Source organism: Mustelus asterias, chromosome 12, assembly GCF_964213995.1.
Source record: "Mustelus asterias chromosome 12, sMusAst1.hap1.1, whole genome shotgun sequence".
Lineage (NCBI taxonomy): Eukaryota > Metazoa > Chordata > Chondrichthyes > Carcharhiniformes > Triakidae > Mustelus > Mustelus asterias.
In genome coordinates this window covers 5,759,092-5,771,749 of record NC_135812.1, presented here as the reverse complement: position 1 = coordinate 5,771,749, position 12,658 = coordinate 5,759,092, and the positions used below count along the sequence as shown (strand labels likewise).

At 39.3% G+C, this 12,658-nt stretch overlaps 1 protein-coding gene across 1 annotated transcript in view; it reads left to right on the top strand.

The window, feature by feature from the left end:
- The window catches only part of brip1 (BRCA1 interacting helicase 1), a 206,643-nt gene that overhangs the window by 122,978 nt on the left and 71,007 nt on the right, over positions 1 to 12,658 (top strand). Inside the window, exons 15-16 of the mRNA XM_078224638.1 lie at positions 6,307 to 6,466; positions 8,247 to 8,368. Coding sequence (XP_078080764.1) covers positions 6,307 to 6,466; positions 8,247 to 8,368 — 282 coding nt within the window. The remainder of the gene's footprint in view (positions 1 to 6,306; positions 6,467 to 8,246; positions 8,369 to 12,658) is intronic.

Genomic DNA, 12,658 nt, shown 5'->3' with positions numbered 1-12,658 from the left:
CTACAAAACTCAACTCCAAACTCCATGGCCTAGGGCTTGGCTCCTCTGCGACTGGATCTTAGACTTCTTACCCCACTGACCGCAATCAGTAAGGATAGGCAACAACACCTCCTTCACAATTATCCTCAGCACCAGTGCCCACAAGACTGTGTCCTCGGCCTCTTACTATACTCCTTATAAATCTATGCCTGTGTGGCCAAATTCCCCTCCTCCTCGATTTTCAAGTTTGCTGATGACACCACAGTAGTGGGCCGGATCGCAAACAATGATGAGACAGAGTACAGGAAAGAGATAAAGAATCTGGTGAATTGGTGCCACGACCATAATCTCTCCCTCAATGTCAGTAAAACAAAGGATATAATCATTGACTTCAGAGAGCGTAGTGGAGGACATGCCCCTGTCTGCATCAATGGGGATGAAGTGGTCGAGAGCTTCAGGTTTCTAGCTGTCTAGATAAACAACTTGTCCTGGTCTCCCCACGCCAATACTACAGTTAAGAAAGCCCACCAATATTTCTACTTTCTCAGGAGGCTAAGGAAATTCAGCATGTACGCTACAACTCTCGCCAACTTTTATAGATGCACCATATAAAGCATCCTTTCCGATGTACCACAGCTTGGTTATGACTCCTGCTCTGACCAAGACTGCAATAAACTACAAAGAGTTGTGAACGAAGCCCAGTCCATCACGCAAACCAACCTCCCATCCATTGACTCTATCTACACTTTCCTCTGCCTCAGAAAAGCAATCAGCATAATCAAGGCCCCCACTCTCTCCCCACCTCTATGAACGGTGTGCTTTGTCTGGAGAGCACACAAGAAACAATACTTTTCACTGTATACGAATAAATGTGACAATAATAAATCCAAATCAAATCCTGCATGTGAATCATTGTACTGGATGTCATTGTAGGTTTGCTTTTGAGAAGCCCAATCACCTTCCAATATATCCTGTCTTTTCAGAACTCAACAGCACCACTCCTGTCTTACCAACACTGACTGAGCTTCCATGGGTATTCATTCCCCCAGCTACCTATCTCCTACTTTTTTCCATTCACCTCCTAGTCTGCCACTCTCTCCACAGTGTACTAGTATGTTTAATAGGTTATCTAACTTTATATTTTTCAAAAAAACTTGGAAGCCATTTTGCTGAAATAAAACAATTTGTTTTAGTCCCAATGATTCAAGTTATTTCCCAGTTTTCTGTTCTTGATTTTGTAGACATACTGTGGTGACAGTGCATGAAGCAGTCAGGGCACATTAAAATCAAGTTTCTCACTCTCTGGGGAGCCACGGTGACTTATTGGATATTCTTCCAAAGTGAAGTTCTGATTTTAATGTATGCTGACTGTTCCATATCACCACTAAACACCAATACAATAGGGGAGGGGATGACTGCATTAAATTATTTAAATTAATAAAAATGAAAGAAAGATTACAGTTGTATAACACTTCACAACAACCAGATATTTCAAAGCAGTTTATAGACAATTATTTGTTTTTGAAATGTAGTCACTGCTGCAGTGAGGAAATGCTGCGGCCAGTTTGCGCAAAGCAAATGTCCACAAGGAGCAATATGATAATGACCAGATAATTGCCGTAACTTCCGAGGTTCCCAGCACTGGATTTGGGGGAGAAACCCAAAGATATGCTGGGGAATCCCTTTTGGAAGTTCAAAGGTAAGGCATGGCAATTGTCCAGATGTGCAAACTTCCTCTGGGCAATTGTCCTTCGCTGGGATGCATCCGAAAATGCGATTTAAATCGTAAACTTTAGATGGTTCCAGCTGTGTTACACAAATAGTTATTCAGCGAAAGTTAGGAGAGTTAAAACCTCTTCTAACTTCTCGGTAGCTATTGTAAAGGCACAGACTGGCCCCTCCCACGACTCCTGACCCCCACAGAGGACTTCCCTCCCCACCCTGACATTTATGCAAAGCAAAAGCCATTTCACAGAAACAGAAGTAGCAGTATAATTGTAGTCCAAATATCTCCACTTCCACATTTGTGTCCTTTCCCCATTTTCTGACTGTTCTATTATTGCTAACTTTATTTTCAGTATCCTTTCATTTGTCCTTCAATCTTGCTTTTCCTATCTTCCTTTCTAGCATGTATAGCAGAATCAGGGGGATGCAATGACAGAGTGGTATTATCACTGGATTAGTAATCCAGAAACCCAGTGTAATGCTCTGGGGACTCGAATTTGAATCCCACCATGGCAGATGTTGAAATTTGAATTCAATAAAAAAAATCTGGAATTAAAAACCTAATGATGACCCTGAAGTCATTGCCAATTGTTGTAAAAGCCTACCTGGTTCACTGGTGCCCTTTAGGAAAAGAAATCTGCCATCCTTACCAAGTCTGGCCTATATGTTAATTCAGATCCACAGCAATGTGATTTTGACTCTTAAAAATACCCTCTGAAATGGCCTAGCAAGCCGTTCCGTTTAAGGGCAATTGTGAATGGGCAATAAATGTTAGCCTCGCCTGCCAGCGATGCCCACATTCTACAAGCGAATAAATAAAATTAATTAAATTCTATGTAGGAAAAGCAGTGATTATTTTAATATGAAAATCTATTTTTCAGGGGAATATTTAATTTATATTCAGACTATGGTGATAAAGTGTGTTGGAAATTTCTGTTAAGAATATTTTGTTGGAAATCACGTACTTTGTGTGTTACTTTCACTTTCATTCCCATTTCTCATTCCATTTTCAACATAGAGAATTTTTTAAAAAAATCAATATTTTAATCCAAGTCAAAGAATTTGTCAAAGTTGGCACAAATTTTTAATTTGCTTTCTTTTCCTTGGGTGGAGTGATCAGCATTTGTGGCTTCTTAATAAAGATTTTAATAATGGTGAAAGCTGCACTGAGTCTTGTCTTGTTGACAGTAACACAGCTGGGTATCTGTAGTTAGCATACCTCGGGAGAAATAATAAATGTGACCACAGTTAATTGGTGTTGGGCACAGTCTGTGTTCAGTCCTTTAGGGGTTGCTATATTGACATTTTAAGCTTTTGAGTTTTCAGTAATTAATAATGCTGTGGAACCTGCTTGTTGCGAATTCTGCAATACTAAAACTGTAGAGTGCTTGTTGGTAAATTTATGATGCTTTAGGAAACAAGTAATTGAGCATTAAACTTTCTTGCTAATTGGTGGGATGAACATCTATCAATTGAATGTACACTGGTGCCTTCAATAATAAAACATCTGGATTGATAGCTATATAAGTCAGCAAAACATCCTTTAGGATGCCAAAATCTGCTTTTCTTGATATCTCATGGTCACAATTTTCATGTTAACATCACAGTATGTTTTACATAGCTGGATAACCAGATATTAAAAAGATTAACTCTTTTCAATTTTTTGAGAATACTCTGCACATCTACCTATAGCATATTGAATGGACGTGCTTTAGCTGGTTCCATCATAAATTCTCATATCGACATCCATAATGGAAGCTGCCTGTGTAAAGTTACTCCCAGAATTACATTCAATAACAGATTTTGCACTTCCACCACTGACAAAAGTGGGTAATTACACCATGACAAAAGCAGTTTCTAATTTAAATGTGGACGTAGACATTTATGAATTAAATAATAAAAACTGAATGTACAATATTAAAAATTAAATAATACCTGCATGGCCTGGTCTAATTATTCCCTTGCTGTTTAATCCCATTTCATTATAACATTACACTAGTCTTAATTCCCCAAGTACAATGCCATGGGATGTCAACTACTTTATAAAATGAGATAATTAATGATTTGGAAACAAATTTCACATATATTTTAAATTTTGGAAGTATTTTTTGCCCTAACCCTTTAAATTGTTCTGGACTATTATCTGTTGGTGGAATTTAAGTTCACTTAATAAATCTGGAACTATAAAATGACAACTATCATTAATTGTTGTAAAAATCCATCTGGTTCACTAATGTTCTTTCAGGAAGGAAATCTGCCATTCTTATGCAGTATGGCCTACATACGATTCTAGACTCGTAGCGATGTGGCTGATTCTTAACTGCTTTCTGAAATAGCATACCAAACCACATGGTACAAGGGCAATTAGGGGTGGGGAAACAAATGTTGATGTTGCCAGCGACGCACACATCCCATGAAAGACTAATTGAAAAAAAATCGGTTTGGTAGGTTGCTAATCCTGGTCTTCTGTCTTTGTAGAAGCTGATTAAGTCGACTCTCTCTCCAAAGGCTGCAGTCCCATTTTCTGGGAATATGCCTTGCACCTTCTCTCATTATCTAAGTCGCCAGTTTTAGATGGTGCAACTGAATAAGAACTAGGAGCAGGAGTAAGCCATCTGGCCTCTCAAGCCTGCTCTACCATTCAATAAGATCATAGCTGATCTTTTTGTGGACTCACCTCCACTTACCCGCCCGCTCACTATAACCCTCAATTCATTTACTGTTCAAAAATTTATCTATCCTTGCCTTAAAAACATTCAGTGAGGTAGCCTCAACTGCTTCACTGGCAGGGAATTCCACAGATTCACAACCCTTTGTGTGAAGAAGTTCCTCCTCAACTCAGTCCTAAATCTGCTCCCTCTTATTTTGAGGCCAAGACCCTTGTAGTTCTAGTTTCACCTGTCAGTGGAAACAACTTCCCTGCTTCTATCTTATCTATTCCCTTCATAATCTTATATGTTTCTATAAGATTTTGCCTCATTCTTCTGAATTCCAATAAGTATAGCCCCAGTTTACTCAGTCTCTCCTCATAAGCCAACCCTCACAACTCCGGAATGAACTCCTCTGTACCCCCTTCAGTCCCAGTATATCCTTTCTCAAGTAAGGAGACCAAAACTGTACACAGTACATCAGGTGTGGCCTCACCAGCACCCTATACAGCTGCAACGTAACCTCGCTGTTTTTAAACTCCATCCCTCTAGCAATGAAGGACAAAATTCCATTTGCCTTCTTAATTCCCTGCTGCACCTGCAAACCAAATTTTTGTGATTCCTGCACAAGTACACCCAGGTCCCTCTGCACAGCAGCATGCAGCAATTTTTTACCATTTAAATAATAGTCCATTTTGCTGTTATTCTACCAAAATGGATGACCTCACGTTTCCCGACATTGTACTCCATCTGCCAGACCCTTGCCCACTCACTTAGACTATCTATATCCCTTTGCAGACTTTCAGCATCCTCTGCACACTTTGCTCTGCCACTCATCTTAGTGTCATTTGCGAATTTTGACACACTACACTTGGTCCCCAACTCCAAATCACTTATAAGATATAGGAATAGAATTAGACTATTCAGCCCATTGAGTCTGCTCCGCCGTTCGATCATGGCTAATATTCTCCTCATTCCCATTTTCCTGCCTTCTCCCCATAACCCTTCAACTCATTCCCAATTAAAAATCTGTCTAACTCCTCAAATTTACCCACTGTCCCAGATCCACCACACTTTGGGGTAGCAAATTCCACAGATTCACAACCCTTTGAGAGAAGTAGTTTCTCCTCAACCGTTTTAAATTTGCGATCCCTTATCCTAAGACTATGACCTCTCGTCCTAGAATGCCCCACAAGAGGAAGCATCGCCTCATGTCGACTTTATCCGTACCTTTTATCATCTTGTATACCTCAATTTGATCTCCCCTCATTCTTCTAAATTCCAGAGAGTACAGGCCTAAACTGTTCAATCTCTCTTCATACGACAAACCCCTCGCCTTTGGAATCAACTTGATGAATGACGGACAAAGCAGCGGGAAGTGCACCTGTTAGTCAAACAAATGTGTTTCTACTGCGGAAGTAGGATTCATCGTGTGGAGTTTATATCGTGGTTTTTCACTTCCACCTAAAATCGACAGAAATTTAAAAACCCATATGTGTGGCATACCCTTTTGATTTACCTCCACCGCCCTCCAATTCTTACAATTTTGTTGACTTGTTGCAGAATGGGTCTTAGTGCTTTATTTGGATTTTTTACTAGTAAAAATATATTGCTGGTTTCCACTGATGGATGTTGTACATTTAACATTACTTTTGAGATCACATTTCTGATGAGTGGAAAATTGCCTGGCTAATGCACAGGTACATTTTCAGTTGATTTGTAAACACCCTCAGGTTATACTGGATTGTAAATAATAAAATGTTATGACATAAACCCTGGCACCAAAGCAACTTTGTTGTCTTGTTAAATACTCTTTAGAAAATGTGTGTAGTGGTTGTCAACATTGCTGCTGATTTTAATTTAGTTGTTGGCATCTGTATGACTTAATCACTCTAAAATTAACTTTACAATAGCTTCCTATATCCAAAAAAATATTTCTTAACCCTTTTTGCAGATGCTGGACAAGCTACAAAATCGCTGGATGCTCACGGGATTGTGGGAAAAACTGGAGGAGATCAAAGCTGTTGTCGTTGAGGCGAAAGGAGGTGACAAAAGTGACTTTGATGGATTGCTGCAGTCCTACTATAATGTTATAAAGGACAAAGGGAGCAAAGGTACATCAGAGAGAAAATATCAGTCATTTTAAATCAGTAAAAATATTTGCCATTTCAATTTGGACTAAAGTACAATTAGCCTGTGTGGATTAAATCTCAAATTAAGTACCAAATCCATAAACAGAAGTAAGCCATTATAAGACCATGTCAACATGAAGTTTGATACAGCACACTCAGGAATGTACGAATGATTTTTGTTTTGGTGATAATTTACCAGCTAAAAATACATATATTATGTTAAAAATTATGTTCCAATGCTGACATTAATGTGGGGAAGAAGAGCCACGTGTATATTATTTTGACAATAGAATTTAATCAATGAGTGTTTTCCAGTCAATCAAATATGGATGTGAGGAGCTCTACACTGAATGATGTATTCATTATTATGTAGAACTACAGCTAATTCTGGAGCTACGAACACTGTAGAGGCCGGTGACTTTTTAAAGGTTTGAATTCCGAGTGACCGACTTTAAAGAAATTGGGTGTCAAGATTTCAAGTTTTAAGACAACAAACTAAAATCAAAATTGACTAAATGCTACTTTGTAGGGAACTAATACCAAGCTACAGAAAAGGCATTCCTTATTAGAAATTTAACACTTGAAAACCCGACGTCTCGCTTAAACTTCACGCCCACACGCTGTCTGCGGAATTGCAGTCTTTACAGAAAACAGTCTCCAGTTACTCCCAGCTACCAACAAGCTCACTTCTCCCTGTTTTGATCAGTTGTAACGACCAGTGACCACTGAAAATCCTTAACCTCAGCCGGGAAATGCCAACCTATCTGTAGCCCATATTTCACTCCAGTGATTCCTTCCCCCTAGCCTTAAAGTTCCCAGGTTCCATCTCTTCAACCAGACAATATTTTCACATCCGCATTCTGTCCAGGAGCTAACGGAGAAAAACTGCCTTTTTCTGTGCTGCTGATTCCAGCAACTGCTCTTCCTGTCTTTCTCTCTCTCTCCCTCTCTATGGGACTCGCATCTTTCTCTTTTTCTCTCTGTCTAGAGGTTTTTTTTTAATGAGACTGCCCAGGAGTCTATAAGTCTGCACAAAGCAAGAACAGTTGCCTTCCTCTTTGTGTTTAGGTGCAAAATATGGCACTTGGGTTTCAGTAAGTCTTGACTTGAGCCCATTGTCCCCCTTGGTAGCCATAACCTGGCCTGTAGCCTGGCAGAGTCCAATGCAAGGCATCTGTTTTACCTTAAAAATAAAGAAGACAGTTGAAAACACAACCATCTTATAACACCTCGTATTCGTCATTTTATGGTACTTCCCAAAACCTTCTCTTGTATCCTAATTAATCTCAATGCATTTATTTTACTTATCTGTTTTATGACCAGGTAAGAAGGGGTGAACTGGTTCCCCTCTATTCAAACTCCTTGGTTGGTTGCAAAAAAGATTGTAACTTTCTTTTACTCAAGAATATGCCTTTTCTGAATCCAAATGTGATTAACTATTTAAGCTGTGAGCAATAAAAATCTGATGGCTCTCTCTCTCTCTCTCTCACTCACACACACACACGTGTCAGAAATTAGGGAAGTTAGAGTCCAATTTAAAAAAGGTTAAATGAATGGGATGTGGTGCAATGATCAAAGCTAGTGGAGTCTAAACTGCATCTATAATGGACTAAAATGACCTAAGTGTGCTAGACCTTGTAGCCCCAAGTCAAAATGTTTAGCTATCCATGTTTAGTAATCTTTTGCAAGCTGATTTATCTTTACCCTTTTAACCTTCCTTTTGGTGCAGTACCTTAATTTTCCTTGCTGTTTTTATTCTTAGGTGGAGCTCTCTTGGTAGCTGTTTGCAGGGGAAAAGTCAGTGAAGGACTTGATTTCACCGATGATAACGCCCGTGCAGTGGTTACAATAGGCATTCCTTTTCCAAATGTCAAAGACCTCCAGGCAAGTAATCAAAACTAAGGAAGGATGGGCTGCTGAAACCTTTCCACTTGCAAAATAACCCATAAAAATGTATAGGTTAGAACAAAAATGCCTGCAGGATCACATAAAAAATATGTCAAGTCCCAGCGCCTTTGTTATTGTGCAATTCGTGCATCAACACATCTGTGTCGCATTTTGTCCCTAAAGTCTGCTGGCAGAAATGTAATACCAAGCTAATTTAACATTTAAAAAGAAAAGTACTCTATGTACAAGAGCAAACTTCACACAACTGCTTTTCTTAAAGCCTTAATAAACCAATTTCTAGTAATCCAATGTATATTGGAAATTGCAGGAATATTTCAGATCTAAAGGTTCCATTATAATTTTGTGCACATATTCTGTAGGTAAATATTTTTATTACTTTATTAAAGTGTTTTTTGATTTTCTTCACTACAATTGTAAATGATCTGCAAAGTGATCTGAGATCTGCTATAAATTTATTCAAATTTAAAACAAAAATTAATTGTTATTTTTAAAAGGTTAGACTGGTTTTGATTGGAAAAATTGAATATTGGAACCTGATTAAAATTAGATATGTGCGGGCAGCCAAAACTATTATAAGTGAGGGTACAGACATTAAAAGGTCAGCTTTTCAGCAATTCTCTTCTGCATATTTTCAGTCTTATTCCCACTTTTCAAATCTCCAGTAACCCATAAGTAAATGATAACAAAGGGTAAATCTCATGCCTAATTTACTGCTGTGTACTTGAGTTTGCCTCTCCGATCCCCTTAACTTGAACAGTTCATATTGTGTTCTTCCACTCTAGATATTTCCCATTATTCCCCTTGATTTGTGAAAGTAAGAAATATTGCAGTTGAAGTCTCCTACTGAAATTGGATTCATTGTACAACGTGGCGCTGTATAATAGTTTTTGTGTCGCTTACACGCTGGTTGGCTTACAAAACAAACATTTTAGATTCTAATTGAAAAGCAGAATACTGCAGGTGGGCGGCACGGTAGCACAGTGGTTAGCACTGCTGCTTCACAGCTCCAGGGTCCCAGGTTCGATGCTCGGGTCACTGTCTGTGTGGAGTTTGCACATTCTCCTCGTGTCTGCGTGGGTTTTCTCCGGGTGCTCCGGTTTCCTCCCACAGTCCAAAGATGTGCGGGTTAGGTTGATTGGCCAGGTTAAAAATTGCCCCTTAGAGTCCTGGGATGCGTAGGTTAGAGGGATTAGTGGGTAAATATGTGGGGGTAGGGCCTGGATGGGATTGTGGTCGGTGCAGACTCGATGGGCCGAATGGCCTCCTTCTGCACTGTAGGGTTTCTATGATTTCTATGAGGTGCAGGAAATCTGAAGTAAAAGCAGAAAATGCTGGAAATATGCAGCAGGTTGGGCAGGATCTGTGGAGAGAGAACAGAGTAAACATTTCACTCTGTTCTCTCTATACAGATGCTGCCTGACATACTGAGTATTTCCAGCATTTTCTATTTATATTTTACATTGTAAATTCAGCTGTATTTCTTTCGGAACTCTTTTTTTCTGTATGCCACCGACCAATTCTTGATATATTTGCATGAATTGTCCTCTGTTCCTCTTCTCCTAAAGGTGATGACTCATACTAGGTGGTAGGGTCATCTGTACTTCATTCAATTAGCTATTATTCTCTCTGGAAATCATCAAAGGCAGAGTCAGCCCTCTGTCTCCTTCTCTTGTCTGCGAATGCGCATTATTAACAGGGGCAAGCAGATAACATCCAACGCTAATGATTCTCTTCAGCTTTCTTAACTTCCTCCCTAACTTGAAGATGTTGTGGCAAATGTAGTTGTTCATTGTTTTAATAGCTGAGATTTGCTCCGTAATTACTGGGAATGAACATTGTACTTTGTTGGTCTCTAGGCCGAATGCCACACCAGGCGCATTTCTCACTGAGCCATAAAATGTCTGAAATTCCTATTTGCATTGAGCTTTATTTCCATTTTGAAATGCAATCAGAGAATTTTACTTCCTCTCAGCAATTCTCTTCACTGTGGTGCACTAAGTTGTTCTGGCCATTATTACACATTGTTAAATTTCCTCAAAAATGAGAATGCAATGTTTAAAAATAAATAGCAAAAGGATGTGCAGTATTCTGCTGCAGTAATTTCCCTCTACGTCATTATTGTTACTAAATGATTAAATTGAGATTTCTGTAGAGTGAAGGATATGTTTTCCATATGATATAAGGTTGATCTGAATTGCTTTTCAGTGTTTGCCATATTTCCTGTTGGAAGGCTGCAGGGGTTAAGAATGGACTATATATCATGCAGGTGATTTCCATCCTTTTTATTCCTTCATGGAACATGGGTGTCGCTGGCTGGCCAGCATTTATTGCCCATTCCTAGTTGCCCTTGAGAAGGTGGTAGTGAACTGCCTTCTTGAAAAGCTGCAGTCCACGTGCCATTAGGGAGGGAATTCCAGAACTTTGACCCAGCGACTGTGTAGGAGCAGCGATATATTTCCAAGTCAGGATGGTGAGTGGCTTGGAGGAGAACTTGCAGGTGGTGGTGGTGTTCCCATGTATCTGCTCCCCATGTCCTTTTAGTTGGAAGTGGTTGTGGGTTTGGAAGGTGCAGTCTAAGGATGTTTGGTAGATTTCAGCAGTGCATCATGTAGAAGTACACATTGTTGCTACTGAGCGTCGGTGGTAGAAGAAGTGAATGTTTGTGGAAATGGTGCTAGTCAAGCGGGCTGCTTTGCCCTGGATGGTGTTAACCGTCTTGAGTGTTGCTAGAGCCGCACTCATCCAGGCAAGTGGAGAGCATTCCACCACACTCCTGACTTGTGCCTTTTTGTGGTGGATAGAAAGAGCAAACAACTGAAATTGCATTTATACGCAGTATTTTATGGCATTGGACGTCCAAAGTGTTTCACAGTCTTATTTATTGCTTTTATATAGTAGCCACTATTCTTACACAAACAAATGCAGGAACTGTTTTGCATAAAGTATGATCCCACAAAACACCAAAGAACTGGTTAAAGCACTCTGCTTTTAGTCGTGAGTGTTCAGGAAGGAATGCAAGCCAGAACAGTGGAACTTCCTGTTCTTCTTTGATTTGATTTGATTTGATTTATTATTGTCACATATATTAGTATACAGTGAAAAGTATTGTTTCCTGCGCGCTATACAGACAAAGCATATCATTCACAGAGAAGGAAAGGAGAGGGTGCAGAATGTAGTGTTACAGTCATAGCTAGGGTGTAGAGAAAGATCAGCTTAGTGCAAGGTAAGTCCATTCAAAAGTCTGATGGCAGCAGAGAAGAAGCTGTTCTTGAGTCGGTTGGTACGTGACCTCAGACTTTTGTATCTATACAAAATTCACCTCATTCTACGAGATCTTTTGAATTTGAACAGTGCAACAAGGCCTCAATTTAATGTTTCCTTTAATGGAATTCTGAGACATAAGCGCTATCAGCTGAGTTAAGCTAACATCTTTTTTCTGCATGTAAAGCCCCATAAAGACTCATAAGTTGAAATGTATTGTAGACCTTCAGAATCAATTCCACTAATTAACTAATTTCCTTTATTTAGCTGATCATTTTTGCTTGGAGATCTTTGATGTTCTAGCAAGACTTACACCAGTGAATTCTATCTTTATGGAAGGCATAGGAGCTGAATCGGATTGAGATTCAGCCACCTCACTAGAATTTTCTTAACCAAATTTTTATTGGTAAGAAAATAATTGCTTGACAAGGGTATGAAATTCCAGCAGAGCTGTCACATGGGGGAGCAGGAAGGTATACTTGGATTCTTTTTCTTAGTGTCTTTATATTGTGGTTGAACTTTTTTTTCACCACAAGTGAAATAGGAATTGTTCCCCTCCTTACTGGTTGGAAATGAAAACTGGTAAGTTAGCGGCAGTGGAATGGAACCGTGCAACATCTTCCAAACATCAGTTTAAAACTTTTAGTTTTCACTGTCTGTTTTTTGAATTGTAAATAATAAATCTGTGAAAATGGCAGAGCAGTCCAGCTTCTTCTTTGTTTATCATGTCCTTAGCAAGTTGCATTGACCTTTAAGATTTTACTTTCGATCAAACTGTGCACGGGGTTTGAAAAGTGGAGCTGTCACCTTGGGGATTCTTAATAATGATTGACACTTATAGTTCACCTTAGACACAATGGCATGAAGCATATAGCAGTGATGTACCTCCAGGGAAGCTGTTTGATTTTTTTCACTTCTGCTTGGCTGACAGTAGATTGAATTTGCTGTTCATAAGAGAGTTTTGGTTGCATTAGATTTTAATCATGTCACTTGTTCAGAAACCCT